Genomic DNA, 26571 nt, shown 5'->3' with positions numbered 1-26571 from the left:
TATAATCCAAATCTTGAATTACATGATATGGTGGCATTTGGTCGGTCTTCAAAATTTGAATATTAGATTATAAAATGTAGACCTAATATCAGACATTTTGATTAGAATTAATGGTTAAGTAATCTATCACTATCTAAAAAGTTGACTTATAATAGCAATTTGTATTTACCTATCATAGTAATAATTATAAATTTAAATATTTCCTATGTTAGGTATTAATTTAATTCGCATAATTTATTAGAATAGTTAAAAGTTAATGTCATAATAAATACTTGTTATATGGATTTAATTAATTATTTAAGAAATTTTTTAGATGTATAAGGATTTAGAAACTAGTCTAAAAATAAAGTGATATTATTTAGATGATACATACACATTTTTATTATTTAGATAAAAAATTATTTTAAATAAAAAACTATTTATTTAAATTTTATTTTAATATAACTACCACTTTATATAAAAACATTTTTTCCTCTATCTTTTCTCTAGATTTTTGACCTCTTCCTTTATCAAATTAATTATCAGAGATATAACTATTGAATCACTAGTAGTGATTAGAGTCAAGCTGCCTAATCGAATTTGGTCCCAAAGATTTAGTCGATGAAAGAAATTGTTTGATCTAAAAATCTAAGAGTTTTGATATTTGGATGATAGAGCCTCACTAAGTGAAACAAAGATTCCCTAAATAGCTTGCTAGGCAAGCCTCTTACTCGTTGAGCGAGAATGCATGTTCTTCACTTTTAAAATTTCACGTTTAAGTAACTTTTAAAACTTTTTGAGTGATGTTCCTTGTAATTGGATGTTGTCATGATACATGTATTGCTTGAATCTTTTATGAATTGTTGATTTTATATATATTATATATATGTGAACATTGTTGTGAGAAATTTCATGAATTAAGAAGAAAATACTTATTTATGTTTATTAATTCATAGTATGTGTTATGATGTGGACATAGGTTTTTTCACGGAGAGGGTACTGTGTCGAAATGTTAAGAGTGTGTATTGATTTTGGGACTATGTGGAATAGATTGTCCTAACTCTCGTGATATACTGGTATCACATAGAAAAATGTGTTTAGGTGTTGAAGGAAGTTTTTATGACCTATCGGGGGTGTGAAAAAAATTGTATTGAGTATGTCACAAGGAAATTACCCTCTCATAAAAGAATAAATTTCTTGATGTTGAGACATGTGCATATATGTTTAGTTTGGATGCATAAGTCTTCCTAAAATAAAGTGAAATGTTTGTTGTTATATGTTAATGAATTTTTAACATGAGTAGTGAATGTTATATAAGAATTGAGAATAAACACTTGATTATCGATTAATATGTTATAATATAAATTATGAGATGATTATTCAATGTTTACTTGCTATATAATTGCATTGAAAGTTTTAAAAACTCTACTTTTACTGTACATTTTTGCTTATGTTTGTTCTTATAATTTGTAATGCTTGTATTATACGGAAATAAGACTATAGGAGTTAGTATAGAAAATTGAGAAATCTTTTTATCTTACCATGTATATATTTAAAATTTTAAAAAATATATTTTATAGTATTATGATAATATAAATTATATATATATATATCATTATAAGAAAATCATTAAATAGAAACTAATTTTAGAGACCATAATAATTAATTATTATATCTTGACTAAATTAAAGACCATTTTATAAAATAAAAAATTATTAATATTTAAAATAATTTTTATTACTAATAAAAATTTATAAAACCGTTTTGTAAATTGTTAAGAAGATTTTAATACTAACTACTTTATATTATAAATTAATTTTATTAATATTTTAAAAATAAATTTAAAATTTAAAATATTAATAAAATCTTGATAACTAATTTAGATATAATTTAAAAATTATTTTATAAATTTAATTATTATTTAATGATTTTTATATATAATATGATATTTATCAAAATTAAAATGTGAATATGTCTCGATTTTTTAGTATCCTGATTCTTTTTCTTGTCATTGTGTCCTATCAAAATCAAAATGTGAATATGTCTGGACTTGTTTAGTATTCATATTTTTTTTTCTCGTCATTGTGTCCTACATTTTTTTTATATGTTGTCGTCCTCAGTCCCAATCTAGAGGTCTGTTTCACCTTTGTTCCATGCTTTTACTCTCTGTTTGATTCTTTTTTTTTGTGGCCAGCATTTTCTTGTTTAAAACATAATATAAAATAAAATAATTTAAATTTTATATTTATATTTTATGAAGTAATTCATTTAATATATTATTATTTTAAATATAATTTTTTTATTTACTAAGATTTAATAATAAATTTTATTTTAATTAATTTTTTTAATTTTAATTTCTATGTTAAAACGTATTTCTATATTAAATTATTTTTAAAAATTAGTTTAAAATTTATTTTAAAATATATACTAAAAATTTATTTTATTACACCAACCTCAACTTTTTAGATTTCTTTCACTCACCATTTCTTTTCCTCAATCTAAATAATTTCATTTTTTATTTTTTATTTTTCATTTTTCATTTTGCTTTTCTAGCATTAAAAAGCATAACCCTAAATATATTGCATTAGTGTGACATGCAAAAGTTAATAAGAAGTCATTATTATGGCTGGCATACGTTATTACCATGGTTTAACAAAATGATAGAATTACTTTCATCACATAAAAAGAATTATATAAAAGAATTAATAAGAAAGGAGAGTGCAAACATGGTCTGTAGTAAAAAAACTAATACTGACAATGTTAATTTCTCTATTGTGTAATCGTTGTCCTCTCTGTGGTGTGGAAGAGGAGTCGGTAAGTAATCTCTTCTTTGAATATAGGGTTTCTTAGAGAATTTGGAGGCTTTGTCTCGAGTGGTTGGGGTTCTCTTCAGTATTTCATTGTGATGCACAAATGTACTTTAAGATGTTTAAACCTACAAGTTTGAAACATACTACTATTAGGTGTTGGGGGGATTTGGGTTGGTATTATAGGTGAAATTTAGAATCATAGGAATATGGTTGTTTTTAAGAATGGATGAGTTGATGTAGTTGAAGTTTTTACTGTGGTACAAAGGAATACCTGGTATTGGGCTACGATAAAGGAACGATTGGTTGATTTCTCTTACTCGGATTGATGTTTGGAACCTTTATGTTATATGAGGTATTTGAGAAATTGATGTTAGGTAATTTATGTTTAACGTCTTGACTAGGTTTGGAAGTTTTTGTGTGATTTAGTGTAGGTTTTTGGCTTCTGTAGTTTTCTTACAGGTTTGGTTTGATATTTATGACTCTTGGGTGTTTGAGTTACTTCTACTTGTTGGCAAAGATCGTATTCAATTGTTGAAGAAAAGTGTATGGTGGTATTTATTTTTTCTTATTTTGTGAGAACGTGTCTCATTTGGAGGGATGATGTAATTGTATTTTGATGTGATCATACCTATATCAGTCTTGTCATGTCTATATCACCCTGGTTGATGTTTTGTAGAGTATGTTAGATCCCCAGTTGGTTGAATGTTAAGAAGTTTGGTATAGGTTATTTTTGTATAAGGATTGAGACACCCTGAAAGTGTCTTATTTTATTTTATTTACTCTTTACTGATAAAAGAGAGAGAAGATTAATTCAAAAAAAATGTTTTGGTATGTGGGGCTACTAATGAGATTGAATGGGTGGACAACATGGGAGCTTAAAATAATGTTTTGGGTATCATTTGTATGTGCAGAAAGAAAGGATAAATTTGATCTAATTGGATATAGAAATTGAAGGGGTATGGAGAAAAAGTTGAATATACCAGTCACTTTAGAACCTCTACTTCCTAAGTAAGTTGGCAGAAAAATTAGTTATGTGGGGGCAAATTAGCAATAAGAGAAGTGCACAAAATACTAGAGCATGGTTTCAAAGCACGTTCTATTGAAGACATATTTTATTGAACTGTACAAAAAATTATAAAAAATATTAAATAATAATTAAATTCAAAGATTAGAAATAATTAATTATAATACTATTTATTTTAAAAATTAAAAAATTATTTTTATATATAATATTTTTTATTATTAATAAATATTTACAAAATAATTTTTAAATTGATATTCTAAATTTTAAATTATCTTTAAAAAACTAATTTAGAATATAAAGTAAATAGTTAAAATATTAGTAACTAATCATTAATACCAATTTAAAAATTATTTTATAAATTTTTAGTAATGATAAAAATTATTTATATACTTATAAATTTTTTAATTTATAAAATAATTTTTTAATTTAATCAAACAATAATTAATTATTTTAATCTTTAAAATTAAGTTTTATTTAATATATTTTTTTTAGTGAAACAGAATTTCAAAGCACGTTCTATGTGGAGGCATATTTTTTTATATAAATGTACAAAAAAGGGGATTTCAAAATCAGAGCACGTTTTATATTTTATATAAGGGTGATGCTACTTCACTTTACACCCAAAAAAACATTAATATTTATAATAAAAGAAATAAGAAAATCTTTTAGTGAGAATATAATGTAAAATGTTAAATGTTAAAATAATTTTTAAAATTAAAAGAATTAAAAATGATTAAAATATTAATATTTAATAAAATGTAGAGTGAAGTGTGAGTTGTCTAAAAAGCAATTTTCCCTTTAATAACAAGTATAAAAAGCATTTAAATTTATCAAAATTTAATAATCTATAGTCGATGACAATAATGACTCACACCACCTAATTTTCTGTGAATGACAAGACCCTGAATAAGTGCTTTATTGTTTTTTTATATGGAACAGCCTTACGTAGACATGCATGTGAAAGGGTTTTAAGCGGGAAAAACGATATTCTCATGTGGTTTTGAAAGCCTTGTGATTGTGGTTTATAGTAAATAAAATAATAATAGATATATGGTATTAGATATGGATCTAGATTCTCACACAAAATCTGATTAGGTATTTTCTTTATTGTAGGGTATGAAAATGGACCACAAAATTTAATGAATTGGTTGATTGGTATGGGTGGCTAAGTGTTGTTGCTATATATAAGTGGATAAGGGGCAATGTTATTCTTCACCATCTCCCACCCTTCTTTGTCTGCTTCATATTCTTGCTTCTTTCTTTATCATCATGTCACTTTCTGGTAGAATCAGCTCTGAAACTGGGGTTCATGCAACTGCTGCAAAGATGTTCAGCTTCTTCACTAAGCAACTGCATCATGTTCAGAACATTACTGATAGAATCCACAAAGCCAAACTGCATGATGGTCATGACTGGCACCACAATGAGTCCATCAAACAATGGACTTATATCATAGGTAAATTCAACTATGTTTTTACCCTAACTTTTAACATAGTTTGCCTCCACAGTTCTATCTGTTCTAGTGATTATTTTCTTAAAACTTTTTAATGATAGAAACTATATTCTATCTACTTACATTCATAAAAGTTTTACTGTTTTTTTTTAAAGAAGTAGCTGATTTCATGAGAAATTTTCAAAATTACACGATTTCATCGTAATTTTAATACCTGAGAGTTCCTATATAAATTAGCATGACATGTCTACTTGAGTTTACCATGATCCTAACTACTCTTAAATTTTTCCACAAACTTGAATACTACGGCTGAGATTTTACTGTAGAGAATATACTAAGAGATTTAATATTAATGAACATTAATTGTCGTATAAAACATCAAATCTTGAAGAGTAGACATCAAGGTTAAAGTTGAAAAAAAATTATAAAAATAATTAAAGCTGAAAATATTGTTATTAGAGATTGAAGTAATATGAAATCAAAATCAAAATTTTTCTATTAAATACCAATTTAAAAACTATTTAACAATAATAAAAATTAATCTAAAAATAAATAATTTTTAAAGTGATTTCTAATTTAGTCGCTATAATCACTAATTATTTTTTATCTTTAAAAATTAGTTTATATTTCATGATTTTTTTAAGTGTAATAATCACTAAGTTTAAAGAATTAATATAACTTAAATAATTAAAAATAACTAAAATTTTGTTTACTAATTTTAAATAACTATTTAACTAGTTAAAAAGCTTATTCATTGCAAAAAGCATAATTTGAAAAACTAATTATTTTTAAATTGTAAAATAATTTTTAAATTATTTATTAATATTTTTTATATACGAAATGATAATTAATTCTTCATTATTTATTATATACAACATCTTAAATATTCCACTTTAATTAATTTTATTGTTGATAGAAAGAAAGTTATTGATATTTTTTTTCTTCAAATTAGTTTCTGTTTACAGAAATTCTTGCCATGAAGTTTAGTTATTTATATAATTTTGCAAGAATGTTTATGTTATTTGTTTTGATTGCTTAAAAAACAGATGGCAAGGTTACGACATGTCAGGAGAGTATGGAATATGATGAAGCAAAGAAAAGAATCATCTTCAAGCTCTTCGGTGGAGACCTGGATCAGCAATACAAGCTCCTCAATCTGATATTTGAAGCAAGTGATAAGGAGAATGGTGGTGCTGTCATCAAATGGATTGTTGAATATGAGAGGCTTCGTGAAGATGTTGATCCTCCATATGGCTACATCGAGTACCTCCACAAATGCACCACAGATATCGATGCTCATCTTCTTAAGGCATAGCTCCAAAAAGTTATGTGTAAAATAAAAAGAAGAAGAAGAAGATGAAGAAGAAATAATGAGCTTTGCTTAAGGTCAACTTCTTATCTGAATAATAAGAATAATAATATATCTGTGTGAAGTTTGAGTAGAGGGATATGTTTATCTTGATCCTTCCTTTGGGTGCAATAATGTTGGATATGCATGTCAGTGATGTCTTGAAGTTTGTTGAATTATTATATGTTAAAATGTTTCATGTTATGTATATGGATATGAATGAATATTTATGATTTGTGTAGGGTTCTGTCCTTTTCTATTCATTGAATTAAGTGATTTTGGAAAAATCTTTACCACCCATTATTGAAAATTTCACTAGTTTAATGTACCTCTTTGAATGTAATAACAAGTCATGGAATTCGTAATGGCTCAATAAAATTTATAACTATGATGCGTATACGGTTCTATAAGACTTTTTATAACATTCTGATGATGGTGATATAGAATATGGAAACTTTGCATTTTGTATGTAAGAACTTTTATAATAAGTTGAATTTATTATTCAAACAAAACTTTTTAAGATTAATATAGTCATAGAAAATATAACTTTTTACGTAGGTTTTCATCAGAACTATCTATTATAGTAAACCAGACTTTTTATATTAATATTATAATAATCATCATAGATTTTTTTTAAAAATAAATATTTACATTATTATTTATTTATTGTAAAATCCACTAATCTTCACACACATAAATGTAACAATGTGTATTTTTCTAATTATACGAAGCATTAATATTAAATTATATTATTTTTAAAAATTATAAAATAAAAGAAAAAAATATTAATAATTTATCTTTACATTTATGTAATGATAAAAATATTTAATAAGATATATTAAAAAAATAAGCATACAATATCATTAATTTTCTTTTCAAGTTAATAATAATAATAGCAATTAAAAAAAGTTCAGTTACAAGTTTCTTAATTATCGCTAACCACTAACAACGCTAATGATAGCCAGATGAGAGTGTACATAAGTGATAAAACCATGGTTTTGAGCATTTGCCTATGTAAGTTGGAAAGTTAAAGAAAGAGTTCAAGTAGATTAAAGTTACTATAAACATTTACAAGCATAAAAATGATAACAAAAACCCATAACAGAATATTGTAGAACAAGAACTAATGTCATAAAATAACACAAAAAAATGTCTTTGTAAGATTATTAATGCATTGGTGATTTAAGGTTTGATGCAATATTTTCATCTCCCTTTTCACATCTTCAATAGCAATTGTCGTTGTCATTTTTTTTATCATCTGAAAACAAAAGAGGTGATGATGAAAACATAAGCCTTAATTCCTTGAATAAAAATCATCAAAATGACATAAAACATCAAGTTTTTATCAGTAAACAAAATCAAATCTCAGGTAGAACTCAACGACAATTTCATAAGTTTTAAGTGTAACAAGTGATGCACCAAATGTAAGAAAGAATAAGATATGATTATTAAGATTAAGATTGAAGATAAAGAACAAATAAGCTTTGCTTTTGGTATGACCTTAACAACCACTGTTCACCCTTCTTGAACCTAGCAGAACAGGCATATATCCAAAATGCCCTCGATCTACTAATTCACCACGTCCAACCAGGGAGATTTGGTTTGGTGAATGTGTAGCGATGCCCAAAACAATAAAGGCAAAATCTCAAGTAATTGGAAAGGACTTTTTCGCATTTCATGAAAATATATTTAGTTTTTCTGTTTTAAGTTATTGGGTTTTGTTTATTTGTCTCAACTTTCCTTTTCTGTTTCAGATAGGTCTTAGTCTTTTTCTTATATATACACCATGCATTTTACTCTCTAATACACAAGTAGATAAGAATTTCTTTTGTATTTTATTTTCTCTGCTTTTATCTCTTTTATGCTTGAGTCATTGTCTCTTTTTCATTTGCAATTAGGGTTCATTAGAACCTCCCTTTCTCCATTGCGATTTCGCGCGATTACGTGCGCTCCATTTGATGCACCACATCATACAAGGAATATTCATCTTCATTAACTGTAATATGGTATCAGAGCCATTTAAAGCCTATCCTAACAAATGTTTGTTGGGCTTCTGCTATCAGGTCGTTATCGGACCACCCATAATATGTTATCCCATGCACGAGTTGTCATGCTCGGCTTGAGGAGGGTGTGTTGGAGATCCCACATCGACTAGAGATTAAAGTATTTCAATGTATATAAGCGAGTGCAAACCTTACCCCATGAGCCGGTTTTATGGGGTTGAGTTAGGCTTAAAGTCCACTTTGTAATATGGTATCAGAGATCTTCGAATGACTACAAATTATCTTTATTTCCCCCTTTGTTGTTCTTGGTTATCTTTTCTGTTCTCTTTCAAAATCTTGATTGGGTTTCAAAATCTCTTAGTCAATGTCTAATGAAAACCCTAGTCTTCATAGTCTTAATAGTAGTCACACTATTACATGCAATTTTTGTGATAAATACGGTCATACTAAGGCTGTTTGTTTTCGCAAAGTGGGTTTTTCTTCTGGTAATGTTAAAGCCTCAAAGTTGATGATCCTGCCTGTTGACCAGAACGTTGAAACCTGCCTCGTCAAAGGATCGACGTGTGCACCGCTTCAAACCTCCGTCCTTCTTCAAGATCCACCTCAAGAACCTGCAAAAGAACAGAGCGGCGCCGCTGCGGCCGATCGCACTCCAACGCCCAAGTCAGTGACCGAACCACCAAATACTAAGAGCAAGAACACTCAAGAACTCTCAAGGAACCGTGCAATGTTCTTTCTCACAGTAAGCTCTAGAACTCGCAAGCGTAAAGAGTATAATCTGAACGTGCGTACCTCAGAAGTTCGTTGAGAACTCTTATATACCTGGTCACTTTCTCTCTCCTGGCAGTTACAGACCTGGACACGTGTCTTGCATCCAGTCGTACACGTGCCATCATCTGGAGCCTCCTTGGCTTGGGCGCTGCTTCTGACTCTCTTTTTGGCTAAGTTATTTATGCATGGTACTGCCCAGTGCATAGCTAACTTGGGAGCGCGATCTCTACTGGAATTGGCGAGTTAGGGTGCTCTCGTACACCTTCCCTGTGGTCTCGTCGATCGCCTTCATAATCTGCACCACCTTCATCTTCGGCGATGTGCTTGCTCTGGCGATCTCCAATCACTTGGTCGCCTGAATTTATCATCTGGCGACTTAATCTTCAACTGGGCGATCGCCTGTCCTGGTATGCTGGAGATCGGAACGCGCCAACTTAATAACTGGAAACTACACGAACCCCTCGACTTCCTTCCCTTCTGCAAATCTGGCACCTTGTCAACACGCCTACACTGTAGTTTGATGCCACGTCATCACTTCCGCCTACCAGGGCGGTACAGTTTTCTTCTACTAGAAAAGTCTACACTTTTTTAATCGTCTTGGCCACACTGTCGACACCTGTTATAAAAAGCACGAGTTCCCTCTTGGCTACAAATTCACCAATTGGACATCCCAAACCAATAATATGATTACTACTAAAACTTTATCTGAGCTTTTTCCTAAAGAACAAGATGTAAAGGGGATTCAACTTACATCACAGTAGTGCCAATTTCTGACCAACATTTTGCGTCAGCAAAACCTTGAGGATCCTGCCCCTCACACTCAAATTAATCAAGTCAACACCTTCTCTGCTAATGAAATCCCCAATACTGAGCATTCTTCAACAAGTAAGTTTCTCTCTTCATTATCTGCTATAAAAGAATATTGGATTATTGATTCTGGTGCCACGGATCATGTTTGTCACAATTTGAATGTTTTTACTACTTATACTAAAATTAAATCTGTCTTAATTAGTCTTCCAAATGGTCAAACAAACAAAGCCCACTAACTTAAAACAGAAAAACTAAATATGTTAACATTTCAGATACAACGTCCGACGGAGCCTACAACCTAGAATTTTTATCAGTAAAATTTGTACCGAGAACGTGAAATGCTATACATCTCAAATTTTATTACAATTGACAATTTTAATAAAAACAATGTACTCTTTCCTCGCTTGGTGACCAACCGACCACATAAAAGCATATTTAAAGCAATTAATGAACGAAAACAACAATACTTACGTGAAGCCTTAATAAATCCTATTTAATGTGGATCAGATCTCCGAGAAATGAGTTAAGCACTGATTAACTGATGAAAGATATCGAAGATATTCCCAAACATGCAATATACTAATATACCTCCCTATAAATCAAGGATCATGTTATAAATCAGTTAGCAACTGATATTTGATTGATAATGTCCATCACAACATGGTCTCTTGACTAAACACTATAAATAAACTCTTTACAGAGGTGTAAGGTACGCTTTAATCAGCTTTACGACATACACTTTTTACACAAAGTACTTACTTGAGTGTCAGAGTACCTTTTTCAGGTCCACTCCAACCGAGCACCAGTATTTGAGGAAGGGGACGCAAAGGAAGGAGCGAGAAGATCACCGACACGTTAGTAATTGTACAACCAATTCCAAATACTATCTAGGTCCTCTTTGCCTATACATATACACCTAAAAAACTTATACATTATAGACACTTTTAGATTTATTTGTTTTCACACAACCACTAATCAAAGGCTAAGTCACACAACAATCCTAACTAACATGGTATTTGTCCAAACGATACCATGAAAAAAAAATATTTATTTACATATAAGTTAAGCCTTAACACCACATATCATGAATATTAATTTAATTATAAATTTCATAAAATCATCAAACCAACACTCCCTTAATATTTTTTTTAATAATGATGGATTTGCGTGGGCCAAGACTCGAAACCAAGAACCCAAATGAATATTCCAAGGAAACTGGAACCGCTAGGATTTGAAATTAAAGAATTCAAAATTAAAATATTTATTATACATTAAAAATATTTAAATTTTAAAACTCTAAACATGCGTGGGCTATAGCGGACGCATATGCGTGGGTTCCACGCAAAACCGACGCCTATGCGTGGGCCGCGGCCGACGCAAAATTTTTAAAAAATAAAATAAAACTTAAATCAATATATGTGTCCGTTTTGTGTCCAATGTAAATCTTGCGTTAGCTTTTACTCATTTTGGCCGACGAGAGTAGCGTCCGCAAATGGCCTACACAAAAATTTGGAAGCTAAATTGTAAGCTAAATCAAGTTTTTCTTATAGTGTATTTTCCCCTTTTATTTTCATGAGCACTTATGAATGCTGAGAAAACACTATTAACATTATTGGCAGGCATATTTAAGACAGTTAATTCACGTTTTCCTTTAGTGGACCAACCTCACCTAATAATTTGTGAATGACAAGACCGTGAATAAATGTTTAATTTTTTCTTTCATAAACAAAATAAATAAATAAATATCACTACAAGAAAAAATTAAAATAAAAGTCAATTTTAGATAAAAAATTAATTAATTATTATAATAATTAAATTAAAAATTATTTTAAAAATTAAAAAATATTGATTTTTAAATTAATTTTTATTATTGTTAAATAATTTTTAAATTGGTCTTTATATAGCTATCCAGGTTTAACTACTAATTATTTAATTTTTAAATTTGGTAGCAAAAACTTTGGTTGCTAATTAGATACCAATTTCAAAATCATTTATTAATAATAGAAATTAATTTAAAAATCAAAATTTTTTTAGTCTCTAAAATAGTCTCTAATTTAGTTATTATAGCAACTAATTATTTTTTATCTCTAAAAATTGGTTTATGAACGAAATAATTTAATTTTATTACAAATCAAATTAAAAATAATTAATTATTTTAATTAACTAAATTTAAAAAAAGTATATAATAATACAGATAAGCGTTCTATTCAAATAAGTTAAATTTTTTTAATCATAAACAAACATGTAAAAGAGTGTAAACACTAATTCGATTAGGAAAAACATACATACGTAATTTTAATTCAATAACAGACTTTTAGCTGGACAAAAGAAAAAAAAATTAGATGATTAAAAAGAGTTAGAATGATCTATCATTTTATACATGTAAAAGGGTTTTAAGGGAAAAACATTATATTGTGAGGTGTGGTTTAGAAGGTCTTTTTTTTTTATCAGCAATGAATAAATTAAATTAGAGGGTTACTTCAAGGGTAACCCAACCCATATACACAATCACAAAGTTACATTCCTTGTGATATCGAGCAAAATCAATTACCCAAAAGTTCTGAAACTTTAGATGTCAAAAACCTACAACTAATTGATCCCAAACTGGTTTAGAAGGTCTTGATTGTGTTTTATAGTAAATAAAATAATAAAAGATACATGGTATATTAGATAGATCTGTATTTAGACACAAAATCTGATTATGTACATTTTGTTTATTGTAGGGTATCAAAAAGGACTACAAAATTTAATTTTCGTTTATTGTTAGGTATATAGCTAAGTGTTGTTGCTCTATAAGTAGGTATATGGCAATGTTCTTCACCATCTCTCACCCTTCTCTGTCTGTTTCATATAGTTGTCGTTCTTTATCATCATCATGTCACTTGCTGGTAGAATCATCTCTGAAATTGGGATTCATGCAACAGCTGCAAAGTTGTTCAACATCTTCGCAACGCAACTCCATGATGTTCAAAACCTTACTGATAGAGTCCACGGAACCAAACTGCACCATGGTGATGACTGGCACCACAATGAGTCCATCAAACACTGGACTTATATCATAGGTAATTCATCAATTTTGTTACCCTAAGTTTCAATATATTTTTTCATGTTGTGATCAACAATAAATAATATATACATAAGAATCATTTTAGGTGATTCAACCCATATATAGAAACCTAAGACATTTGTACAACACACACCTTCCAACCAACGACTCAAAACTAACCCTATAAAAAACCACAACCGCAAAATAAGCTAAAGCGAAACAAGACAATCCAGAAGAACAAGATGTCAATTAGAATAAGACAAACAAGTAGAGGAAAATTTAGAAGAAATCCAGGACCAAATCTTCAATTGAGTCAAATAAAAGATCTCAGAGTAGTTCCGTCCACCTTTGAATAAAATCTTGTTCCTATAACATTAAATCTTACTAACTACCGCAATCGAAATACTCTTCATTCCTAAATTGATCGACTCAGGAGCATTACACAACCTAAACTGCAGAAAATGAGAGTAAGAACAACAATTAATCCATTTAATTCTTTACTAATAAAAAATAAAAATAAGACAATATATTTGAGCTGGTTATCTAAACAAATATTACTATATGTCACTTAACTTTATCATACTACTGTCACATCACTTTCCATCCAAAATTCTAAGACTCTGATACTTGTGGATTTTTTTTTTTCAAAATTCTAAGACTCAATACTTGTGGATCTTTTTGTTGTGTTTAAGATCTCAACACATTTTCCCTTAACTATTCTTATGTTTTTACCACGACATGCTTAAAAAGACTGGAAAGATTAATCCAATCGTGTTTTTTATATACTAGTTAAGGCACTTCTTTGAACTTCTATTTATTTCATTTTGTTGATAAAAAAAAAGCAATAACCTAGCATCAATTTATATAAATGAAAACACCTTCACCCTGAATTCTTAAAATTCAATATTTATAAATCTTGTTTCTTTATACGTCAAATAACTTTCTTGTTTTTACTTACTCAATACTAAACTTTCAACTCATACTTGAATTCTAAAATAAATACATATTGAAACACAAAATCAAATCTTGAAGAATAGATATCAAGTTCAAAACAAAATTATAGCTGAAAAAATATTTTTTAGAAATTAAAGAATTAATAACTTAAACAATTAAAAAACTAAATAAAAAGATTAATTCAAAATAACTAAAACTTTGTTTAATAATTTTAAATAACAATTTAATTACTAGTTCAAAAACTTATTTCACTGAAAAAAAAAACATAATTTGAAAACTAATTATTTTTTAAATTGTAAAATAATTTCTAAATTAGTAATTGATATTGTTTTTCTTCAAATTAGTTTCTATATACAAAATTTCTAGCCATGAAATTTAGTTCTATCATTGTCTAATTTTCCAAGAATGTTTATGTTTGTTTTGATTGCTTAAAAAAACAGATGGTAAGGTTGTGACATGTCAGGAGAGTATGGAATACGATGAAGCAAACAAAACAATCATCTTCAAGCTCTTTGGTGAAGAGATCGATAACCAATTCAAGCTCCTCAATATCAGATTTGAAGCAACTGATAAGAACAATGGTGATGCTATCATCACATGGACTGTTGAATATGAGAGGGTTAGGGAAGAAGTTGATCCTCCATATGGTTACATCGAGTACCTCCACAAATGCACTGCAGATATCGATGCTCATCTTCTTAAGCCACAAAATTAAAATGAAGAAGAAGAAATAATGAGCTTAGCTTAAGGTTAAGTGATTATCTGAATAATAATAATAATAAGTGTGTGAAGTTTGAGGATAAAGATGGTTATCTAGATCCTTCTTTGGATGGAATAAACTTGGATGAAAATGAATACTTTCACATGAAGTTGTATACAACTTTTGACGTGATGAGTTTAAAAAATAAGTTTGAAATTAAATAATATGAAAAATTATTAAAATTATTGTATCAAATGTTGTAACTTGATTGAATGAAAAATGTGGTTGCTAATGTACTTTCTTTAAGTTTGTTGAATTATTGAATGTTAAAATGTTCCATGTGATGCATATTTATGAATATTTATGATTTGTATAGTATCTTTTGGGTGATGTCCTTTTATATTGATTGAATTAAGTGATTTTGTAAAAATATTTAGCATATATTAATGAATATTTATGATTTTTGCAGTATCTTGTCTGTTCTTTCCTTTTTCATTGATTGAATAATGTGATTTTGTAAGAGTGTTTACCAGTACATGGAAACCCATTATTGAAATTTCAGTAATTTAATGTACCTGTATGAATGTAATAGAAAGTCATGGAACTGGCCATGGTTGAATAAGCTTTTCTTCTGTCTGCTTTTTTATTTTTTGTTATTTAAAATGATAATATATAAATTAAGAAATTTAATAAATAATTTGTATTCTTATTAAATTATACATAATTCTTTTTGTTATTAGTTTTGTTGGTATAAAAAATTAGAGCTGTAAACATAGCAGGAATGTACACAAAGGTCCGTGAAGTAATGTGCATGGAAGATATTTGATCAAATTCCTTTGAAGTGGAGATCAAATGAATGACTTTAAATGCAATGTGGATTTAGTATTAAAACATAGTGTTGGAGATCTTACATCGATTAGAGATTAGAGTCTTTCATTGTATATAAGTGAGTGCAAATCTCAGTTTCATGAGTCGATTTTATGGAGTTGAGTTAGGCTTCGCTGAGACTGCCAACTCGTGCGTGGGATATATATTATGGGTGGCACGATATGCCAAACACAAACACTCGCTAGGATAAACTCGAAATGGATCTGATACCATATTACAAAGTGAACTTTAAGGCCTAACTCAACCCCATAAAATTCTCAACTATCGACTAATTAATTAAAAAAATCATTAAATAAAAAATAATTTTAAAAATAAAAAATAATTAAATACTATTTTATAAATTAAAAAATTATTAATATTTAAAATAATTTATATTATTAATTTAAATAATAATAATTTTTTAATTTATAAAATAGTAATAATTTAGTTAATACACTAATTAATTATTTTTTATTTTTAAATTAACTTTATTTAATATTTTTTAGTGTTATTGGACAACAACATACAATTTTTTTTTTTCGAACACTTGCTTCAAAACAAAAGGAAAGAAACACAAATGACAAAAGAGGAAGATATTGAACAGGTGTTAGCAAATAAATACAAGTATTAAGATAAAATGAACAATATCAAAGACTAAAATCCAAGATTTTAAACACTTGCCAGTAAAATAAGTATTGATATATAATAGGATAATTTTATTTTTTTTAAGTTTATAGTAGATTCCATACATGAAGGTCGTTTATATTTCGCCCCATTTTAAGTTACTACTATAATAAAGATTATTGAAGATTGTTTAGCTCAAAATGCCATCAAACATTTTTGTACAGTAATTCTACATTTATTGGGATGGTTGCACCCACTATAGTTAATGATTGAAACATGCACCCTAGTTATGGAAACATATATAATTGTATTATAAAGATTTTGTGGATAAGAAATGTAGCACCACTCGTTTAAACTACTTATTTTATAAACCCATTTTCAGTTAAATTGATTTTTTTTTTTATAAAAACTTTTATGTTAGGTATCCTATGTAATTTGACATCTCATTAAGTTGACACCTTAAGTAATAATCATATGTTATCATATTAAAAAAAATATTATTAAAAAAAATAAAAAATAAAATAAAATATGGAGGATTAGACAAAAATCCATATGTTAACAAAAGTGACACATAGGTATACTATACCTATTCATAAATAATTCTAAGAACAAACTAGATGGAAGCCTATTATACCAATGAAATGATTTTCTATGAGTAAATCCTAAATTAACCAACTTATCTGCACACGCATTCCCTTCACGAAAAATATGAGTAACCATAAACCTGATTTTTCCCACAGTAATTAGGACAAGTATTCAATCGATTACGAAACATCCACGGAATATTAGTTCTAGCATTAAACGCAACACAAACCAAGGCATAATCACATTCCAGTCATTCATTAGTAAGCCTCATCTTTTGAGCTTCCTTCATAGCATATATAACTCTATAAAACTCAACAACCATAATAGGATATCCCCTAGCAACCCCATCAGTGTTAATTTAAACTCAGTCTGATGAAGGGAACTCCCATTTAATAGGAAGAGGACGAAGAACTTTACCAGTACGAATATTAATACTAAAAAACTTAATCACGTTGAAATCCAATATATTATTCTTCATTGAAGCTTCAGACAATTTCCTACTAGAAAAGTTAAATCTTTAACTATCGAAATAGCTTAAACATCAATCTTATCTTGAAATCTAGCATAATTCCTCATACGCCATATCATCTAAATAGAAAAAGTTATCACAACAAGCTTAATCAATTTAACCAAAGGACTACCCTCACTCTTAATAAAAGAAAGAAGATCATCTTTATTAGAGAAATGTGAAGTAAGAAAAATCTGTCGAACCCAACTCCAAATATGCAAAGCATTAGAACATTCAAAAAATAAATGCTAAATAGATTTCTCGTGCTTTTCACAAATTGTACACATAGAACATATATGAAAACCTTTATTCTGGATATGTTGATCTATAGGAAGCCGTCCATGAAAAACTTTCTAGAGTACTATTGTTTTAAAAGGGAGAATATATGAAGACCAAATGAATTTACCCCAACCACAGGGAACTCCTGGTTGTAAGAAAAAAGTCCTAGCCGATTTAAGAGTGAAACGACCAGACTCATCTAGATTCAAATTAGGAATATCGTGTTCCTCCCTAACCATGATATGATTAAAAAAAATGAGACATTTGCCGTAAAGACAAATGAATATTCCAATCACAACCAGTCCAAAACCGAGAGACTGTATCCAAAATTCTAGCACCATTAGATAACCCTACAATATTTGCTAAAGAAGTAGTAGAACACCATTTATCATTCCAGAAATTAATAGAAGTACTTGTACCAACAGTTCAAGAAGTATAATCAACTATAGTAGAATAAAACTATTTAATTCCAAGCCAAAGAGACGAGGATCTATAAACCATTCTAAACTCGTATTTTGATTTAAGAACTCTGACTTTCAGAAGAAAAGTCCAAGGCTTGTTGCTATAAGAAAAGTTTCAAGCAAGCTTAAGAAGATACACACTATTTTCATGATGAAGATTAATAATCTTCAAACCTTCATTTTCAAGAGGAGAACAGATAAGAGTCCAATATTGGTAGCTATGCCTTTTTTAAGAATATCACCAGTCTAAATAAATTTTCGACACCACTACTCAACTTGCTTAAGAAGTGAACATGTCATTTATACGTATTAAAGCTATAAGCTAAAAATCCAGAAATCACCGTATTAACTAACTGAATTCTATCCATCATGTTACAAGAGATCTACCTTTCTAAGATGTTAGCTTCAATTTCACTAGTCAAAAACTTAGGAACTCAATCAAACTAATTTAAAAAGCAACTTTTTAATCAATTTATCTAAAATGCCGATTTTTTAAATATTTTTTATTCAACTAATTTTTAAATGTTTTCTTGAATCGGTTTGCAGGGTATCGATTTTAAAAGTGATTTAATCAGTTTTTTAATTAGACACCTTTTGTTATAATATTTTCACGTGTTGCAGAAGGTATTAATTTATTTTATAGTAAATAAAATAGTATTTAGACAGCTTGCGAATTTTGCACGAGAAGTGATTAGGTATTTTCTTTCTTTTTGTAGGGTATCGAAATGGCCCCAAACTTTAATTAATTAGCCGTACTGATCAGATAAGTTTTTTATTTTTTAGCAAAAAGAATATATAACAATATTTACAGACATATTTAGGTGTTTCACAGCTGAGCCACTTACAGAAAATATTAATCAACAAACCTACTAACACTACTGAATGTTTTTTTCTGTTCAGAATTTGATATTAAATAAATCATCTGAATATTGTCTCTCTGGTTTTGAAGGATATTGGAGTTGGTACCATCAAGATTTTAGGTCTATCTGCTATGATCACCCCTTAATCAGAAAGGCTTTGTTAAGGGAAGAAATATTAATGATTGTGTCTGCATTACTTTAGAAGGCATTAACTTCTTGTCAAAAAAAATTAAGGGATGCAATATTGCTATCAAAATTGATATTAAAAAAAAATCTATTACTCTTAAATGAAGCTTTCTTTTCTAGATATGTTTTAACTCGATTTTTACTAATTTGATTCATTCTAGCGTAATTTGACATCTCATCTATGTTGACACTTTAAGTAATAATAATTATTTGTCATTACACAAAAGATATTATTAAAAATAAAAGAAAAAAGAAAGAAAATACAAAAAAAATATGGAAGGACTAGATCAAAACTCATATGTTAACAAAAACGATACATAGGTAGACTATACTTATTCATAAAGAATTCTAAAAACAGACTAGAAGGATTTCTCTATGAATAAATATTAAATTAACCAACTTATCAGTACACACATTCTCTTCATGAAAAATATGAGTAAATTTAAACCTGATTTTATCATAGTAATTAAGACAAGTATGACAAACATTCTATTCTTAAATATGCTATTTTTTTTAATCTTTTATGAGTACTTTTTCTATAGCAAAGGTGTTAGATAAGGAGATCCATTATCTCTTCTCCTTTTCAGTTTGGCTAAAGAGGTTCTTAATAGGGGTCTCTCTCTTTCGGTCTTGAATCAAAAGATTCTCCCATGGTTGGCCCTAAAGGGTTGTCTTTGTCTTGTTTGTAGATGATACTTTTGATTTTTTTAGGGTTAACAAAAAAAATGATCCAATCTTGTGGCTTTTTCCCATGCTAATGGTTCTATTTTTGGTCAATGGATGAATGCTTCTAAAACATTTCTTCTTTCTTGCTTATAATTCTGCATTTAATGGGAGAATTAAAAGTGTTATTGGATAATTAAAAGTGTTATTGGATGTAATAGAGGGTATGTTCCTTTCAAATACCTTAATGTTCCAATTTTTGTAGGTGTTTCTAAGTCTAGATATCTCCAACCTTTAGCATTGACTTCTTGGAAAGGAAAAATACTAAGTATGATTGGGGAGGGTTCAACTTGCTAATCTGGTTATTTATGGTTTTATGACTTATAACTTTTAGATAAATGGCCTATAAATATGCTTAAAGACTTTGATAAATAAGTTAGAATTTCAAATGGATGGAGATATTTCTAAGGCTGATATGGTTAATGTTATTAGAATACTATTTGCAATTCATAATCAGAGGTTTGCAGGTTATTTTTTTTTTTATCAGCAATGAATAAATAAAATTAAAGGGGATACTTCAGGGGTATCCCAACCCATATACAGTAACCAAAAGTGGACTTCCTATATCCACAAGCGAAACTCACCTTTATGTTGGAGCAGAACAACCTTAAAGTGAGAAAACCCTATTAAAAAATAACCTACATTGACGACCACCGATTACACATATAGTGGACGCCGTTTCATCGATCGGCGATCATGTTGACCTAAGGAGATCACCGCTTCATCAGCCGGCGATCATGTTGATCTTTGTATACCTATGGCGACCACCGACTACGCACATGGAGATCGTCGGTTAATCGACCGACGATCATGTTGTCCTTGTAAAACTTCAGCACCCTCCGACTAGGCGTTCATGTTGATCTTTACATACCTACGACGACCACCAACTACGCACCTGGAGATCGCCCGTTGATCGACCGACAATCATGTTGAGGTTTGCAGGTTATTATATTTAATTTTATCAAAATGTTCTTTATTTTGTAGCAATACCATCAGAAACCAAGTCCATAAAGAAATAAGTAACCGATTTACATCGACAATCCTATATCCACATTATTAGAGATGACACTATTTTTGAAATAAATAGTTACATACCTTTATGCATACACATGTCAGGTGTATTAGAGGTTGCACCTTGCAACCATGAGTTGAATATATTTGTCATTCAATTTTGGATGATGTAAGTGTCTTCCATCCATAAATCATTTTAGTTTATATAACTAAATCATTGATTATGTTTTAACTAATTATACTTGTAGGTATTTGTCTGGAGTTTGTATTAACAAGGGAAAACATGATGTATAAAGGGAAAACATGAATCCCTAATTAATTAATTCAATGGGAAATGCAGGGGGAATATAAAGGGGGAAACATATATATTTTGTCCCTTATATTAATGAGTAGATACAGTTTTTAAGTTGTCAATTATTAGTATTTCATCCTTTAATGTTTTACTAATTGTTTTCATGGATGATGTAGGCATCAATGACAATTACTTGTGATATCCATAAATGATAATATCTCAAGTAAATAGTGGACTGATAATTACATTATCAATTTACTTATGTATATTACTTAAATGTCTTCTACCAAGCCTTTTTATTTTAATTAATTAGCCAATAGACTGGATATGGAATACTCAGAAGTTGACCAAATGCAAAGTCTCAAAACCTAAGGTTGGTATTTTCATTAATTAAATTTTGTCTTCCTTGTTTGTCAAATAAATATCAATATTAACTCTTCATTAATATTGGATTGTAGTATAATAAACAACCGGAAGGGTATGAGTGTGGGTATTATGTAATGCAATGGATGAATACCATTGTAAGAGTTGACATTAAGAGAGGTTGAGAGTCATATTTAAATTATTGTTTATAATAAATTTTATACTTTAAATACTAATTTAAACTTATTATGTGTTGCAATATTTTATGGATGCTCAACAACTAAATTCGGAATCAATAAAGTTTGTGAAGAACGCTTGGACACATATTTCATTATGTTATATGACACTCTAAGATATATGATGAAGAATATATTGTTATTTTATTTTACATGTTTTAAATGTATAGGAATTTTAACAATATATATTAGTTTATAGGTAGATGTACTATTTTAAATTATATATATATATATATATATATATATATATATATAATTATTATGAGAATCTGGATGGGATTTTAAAATGTAGAAGTTAACGAAATTTTAGTAAACAGAATAAATAAACTGAACTAAAAAAAATTCATTTTAGACTATATAGTAGTCCATGCACTAAAATAGGCTACAATTCTATATAACACAAATTAAGAAAGACTCAAAGGTATAAGCAACAATTCAGGTGAGAACCATCGCATATATCTTTTTCTACGCTTCTTTTATTTTGTGTTCACTAAAAACACTGGATTTACCCACAATAATGCAAAAAAATTCGTTGATAATGACAAAAGTATTATTAATATTATTATTATTAGTATTATTAATAATATTACTATATGTATTGATATTGTTAATATTAACATCATTATTATTATTAATTTTATTATTATTATTATTATAATTATAGGTATTATTAATTTTATCAATATTAATATTATTATTATTTTAATTATTAATGTTATTATTATTATTATATTAACATTATTATTAATATTACTAGTATTATTATTATTTTATTGGTAATAATATTATTATTGACATTAATATTATTATCATTATTTTTATTGTAATTATTAATATTGTTGTAGCCATTATTAATTAATATTAACATTATTATAATTATTATTAACATTATTATAATTGTTAATAAATTTACTAACAAAATTTATCAACAAAATATACTAACGCTAAACTATCGACAAATTTTACAGACTAATATTGATTTACCTTTAATTTTTTTTTTAATTTTTATATTGGTCCGTATAAGCGGTTGGTAATGATCGACAGACAAAAAAATCTTTCATTAAAATCCATCTGTAGTTATCAATGGACAAAAATCCATCGTAAAATTTGTCGATGAAACCATATATTGGTAAAATCCGGGATGAACACAACTTTATCAATAAATTTTTGTCGATAAATAGTGATGGTTATAACAGAAATGTACTCTATAGTCTAATAGATTATGATATTTTGGAAAATCATTCTCTAGATCCTAAGTCAAACTTTACTCAATTTAGGATGAATACGTTTTCTGATTTGATTAATGAAGTGTGGAATACAATTTGGGTGGGGTGGTGGGGAAAATATGGAATCACATCAATTCTATTATTTTTAATAGGAGCGCGACTAACGCATTTGAAGTTTATACTTTGATGCAAGCAAATGTCTAGTTTTGGATTTCTGCAAAATTGCGCACTGCTTCGGTTTCCTTTTCCAGTTGGTGTTTGAAACCTTTGGAATGTATGCGTTTGGTTATGTGATGCTTTTTAGGTTTTTAAGTTCTTAGTGTGGATTATGCTTTTTCCTGTTTGGTTTGGAGGATCCTGTTAGACGTTGAATTATGTATTTTTTGTATAAGGGTCGATCCACCCCTGAAGTGGTTCACATTTATATATTTGTTATTGCTGATAAAAAAGAAGAAGACCAGAGTTGTCATAAGTATTGAATAACTTTAGATAATATTTATATAAATTGTAATTTTAAAACCGTTCTCTAAAAACTTTAATAACTGTTCCTTAAAAATATTTTTACATTCATTACCATAATTTTTTTTTATACACGAACGCAATAATAACTTGTGTTAAAATTTAATAACCAAACAAAAAAACAACGAAATATGAAATATAGTTCATAAAACAACTATTAACACTACATAAAACAATTGCCTTACTTAATCTCACATCATCACCACTTAATGTTGTTTATGTAAAAAGTTACATGAATGGACAAAATTGCATACTTTTATATAAACCTTCGGATCAAAATGATTTTTTAAAAATCATTAGATAAAATTGATTTTCTTCAAATTAATTAGACCAAATTAACTATTATTCCTTAATATAAGGATAAAAAATAATTAAGCTAATAATAAAATAAAACTATAGTATATTCATCTATAATTTTAAAACACAAGCTATAATACTTTTATAAAAATTAAATAACTTTAATTACTAGAATCTTATTTAAAAGTGTTACTTTTTCTCTGAATCCTTTGACAAATAGAATTGAGATGTAATAAATTGTTATTCATTTTATACACTATGTACTATAAATTGTAATTGACTTGTTATTGTTCTGCTATGTTTTATGAAATACTATTTTTTGTCTTGTTGTAGACAAGACCGTGGTTTATTTTTCTTCTTGTAGGTTGTTGAATGTGAAAAGATTTTGGTTTGTGCTTAGTTGGTTGGAGGGACTTCATTTCTTCGATTTGTGATTTGCAAAATATTGTCAAATGTTTTTTTGGAGCATAAATGATGTACACTGTAAGTAGGGTCAAAGTTCTTGAGTTGGTCTGCTAGGTGATAAGAGTTACTATGAAAGAAAGAAACCTTGTTAAAATTCAAAGGTGAAAGGTTGAAGAAAACGTAAAGCACAGATTGTAGCGTTAGTGACTGTCATTCAAACTTTAGCATGAGAATATTTTGATTTTTTTGTTTAAAACTTTTCAATTAAGCAAAGTAAACTTTTGAATGTCAACTAATGTCTTTACAAAATATTAGATTTGGCAAATGAAGTTCCCTTTAAAGAATTAAAAAAACATATAAGAAGCACAAAATATATATAAAAATATGTGTTCTATTCTATTGGCTGAAAAGAAACGTCGCCTGAGAGATTCGAACTCTCGCGGGGAAACCCCATGTACTTAGCAGGCACACGCCTTAACCACTCGGCCAAAGCGACATTACATAAGAAAATATCTATATAATCATGCTGTTGGTTAAACAGATCCATTATTTATTGTTTTATTCACAAGTTTTTGGAGCTATACCTTGAGAAGATGGGCATCAATATCTGAAGTGCATTTGTGCACGTACTCCACGTAGCCATATGGAGGATCAACTTCTTCATCAACCCTCTCATATTCAATCGTCCATTTTGCAATAGCACCACCATTCTCCTTATCAATTGCTTCAAATATGAGATTAAACACCTTAAACTTATGGTCGATCTCTTCACCAAAGAGTTTGCACTTGATTGTTTTGTTCTCTTCATCAAGGGATTCAATACTCTCATGACATGTTCTAACCTTACCATCTATTCTTTCACAAACAATAAAGAATCATTGTATAAGAATAGAGATAAGAAAAAATTCATTTATACATAACATTTTATTTCAATTGTAATATATATGTATAGTTTTTTTTTAAGAAGTAAATCTTTAAATGTGCAATTTCAACTTTAGTCACTCATATTTTTTTTTTTATCAGCAAAAATAAATAAATAAATAAAAATCATCACTTCATGGGTGATTCAACCTTTATACAGATTCAACAAACAAATATATCACGTCCAATAATCTCAAAGAAACTAATACCTAACAACTAAACTCAAAACACCAAAAGAAGCTACCAAATCAAAAAAGGTAAAACAAACACCAAATAAAAAGAAAAACAAGAATTTAAAACCTAAAACAGATCAACTCGAAAAAGAACAACACAAAAAAAAAAACCAAAGAACTCGTGAAATCTCAAATCATTCTAAAGTTTATGGATGTAAGATGCAAATCATATCTTACTACCCAATGTTTTAGAGTCTAGATAAGTTTAAACTCATTCTAAAATAGTATTTTGTCTACTTTAATAATTATTATTGAACGTTTATCATTCAGTATCAATTCGTGACTATTTATTAATATTTACTTACACACTCAACATCTTCAACTCTTCTTTGATAGACGAGAAAAAGATGTATGTTATTTAATACATATAATGTGCTCAAAGATACCGTCAGCTAATTTCTCATTTTTTGATTGGTGTCTTGAATCCTTGGTATGTATGTATTCTGTTTAGTTTTTATGTAAAAGGTTGTTTCTTGGGTTTCTTTTATTATTGATTGAGATAGGAAAGAGAGTAGGAGGTCTTTTGGTTGATATGTAGATGGAAAGGCTCTTTGAGAAAATCTGTTTTGTTGTATAAGAGTTGGACCACCCCGAAGTAGTCTCATTTAATTTCATTGCTATTTGCTGATAAAAAAAAATACATATAATGTGCTAATATTACCTTATAATTTAATTTTTGAAATTAAATTAAGTCAAAACTCATCTTCTATAACTAACCAACTCCAAATATATACAACTTTTGAAAGATAAGAAGTAAATCCGAGGGAATTATAGAAAGTTTAAGAGTTTATTAAAACTTAGGAAGAAAATAATCTGCAGAGTTATATATTAGAAGTTTAATTACCTACGACATAAGTCCAGTGCTTGATGGAGTCATTGTGATGCCAGTCTTCACCATGGTGCAGCTTGGTTTCGTGAACACTCTCAGCAATGTTTTGAACATCATGGAGTTGCGTTGAGAAGATTTTGAACAACCTTTCAGCAGTTGCATGAACCCCAATTTCAATGCTGATTTTGCCAAAAAGTGCCATGGTGATGAAAAAATAAGCAATTACAGAAGCAAGAAATGGAAAGAAC

At 28.4% G+C, this 26571-nt stretch overlaps 3 protein-coding genes and 1 non-coding gene across 4 annotated transcripts; 2 read left to right on the top strand and 2 right to left on the bottom strand.

Moving 5' to 3' along the window:
* Positions 1-4912: 4912 nt before the first annotated feature.
* LOC137811437 (MLP-like protein 43) lies at positions 4913-6855 on the top strand. Its single transcript, XM_068613198.2, has 2 exons — positions 4913-5269; positions 6313-6855. Exons 1-2 carry the CDS (start codon positions 5083-5085, stop codon positions 6579-6581), a joined length of 456 nt encoding a protein of 151 aa, XP_068469299.2. The 5' UTR covers positions 4913-5082; the 3' UTR covers positions 6582-6855.
* A 6154-nt stretch (positions 6856-13009) lies between these two features.
* LOC137811430 (MLP-like protein 43) lies at positions 13010-15276 on the top strand. The gene is made up of 2 exons (XM_068613186.2): positions 13010-13260; positions 14639-15276. Exons 1-2 carry the CDS (start codon positions 13074-13076, stop codon positions 14911-14913), a joined length of 462 nt encoding a protein of 153 aa, XP_068469287.2. The 5' UTR covers positions 13010-13073; the 3' UTR covers positions 14914-15276.
* Positions 15277-24712: 9436 nt separating this feature from the next.
* LOC137811423 (MLP-like protein 43) lies at positions 24713-26571 on the bottom strand. The gene is made up of 2 exons (XM_068613173.2): positions 26339-26571; positions 24713-25190 (listed from the first exon to the last, which is right to left on the bottom strand). Exons 1-2 carry the CDS (start codon positions 26523-26525, stop codon positions 24919-24921), a joined length of 459 nt encoding a protein of 152 aa, XP_068469274.2. The 5' UTR covers positions 26526-26571; the 3' UTR covers positions 24713-24918.
* TRNAS-GCU (transfer RNA serine (anticodon GCU)) lies at positions 24755-24836 on the bottom strand. Its single transcript has one exon. It is a non-coding gene; the product is annotated as a tRNA-Ser (tRNA).

Source organism: Phaseolus vulgaris, chromosome 11 (genome assembly GCF_051622355.1).
Source record: "Phaseolus vulgaris cultivar YP4 chromosome 11, ASM5162235v1, whole genome shotgun sequence".
In the NCBI taxonomy this organism is placed as follows: domain Eukaryota; kingdom Viridiplantae; phylum Streptophyta; class Magnoliopsida; order Fabales; family Fabaceae; genus Phaseolus; species Phaseolus vulgaris.
Note: the sequence above shows the minus strand (reverse complement) of the source record. Positions and strands in the feature narration are given on the sequence as shown.

Coding starts and splice junctions, on each gene's coding strand:
- LOC137811437 (XM_068613198.2), top strand. CDS start 5,083: ATGTCACTTTCTGGTAGAATCAGCTCTGAAACTGGGGTTCATGCAACT. Junction 5,270..6,312: donor ACAATGGACTTATATCATAG/GTAAATTCAACT, acceptor CTTAAAAAACAG/ATGGCAAGGTTACGACATGT.
- LOC137811430 (XM_068613186.2), top strand. CDS start 13,074: ATGTCACTTGCTGGTAGAATCATCTCTGAAATTGGGATTCATGCAACA. Junction 13,261..14,638: donor ACACTGGACTTATATCATAG/GTAATTCATCAA, acceptor TTAAAAAAACAG/ATGGTAAGGTTGTGACATGT.
- LOC137811423 (XM_068613173.2), bottom strand. CDS start 26,525: ATGGCACTTTTTGGCAAAATCAGCATTGAAATTGGGGTTCATGCAACT. Junction 25,191..26,338: donor GCACTGGACTTATGTCGTAG/GTAATTAAACTT, acceptor GTGAAAGAATAG/ATGGTAAGGTTAGAACATGT.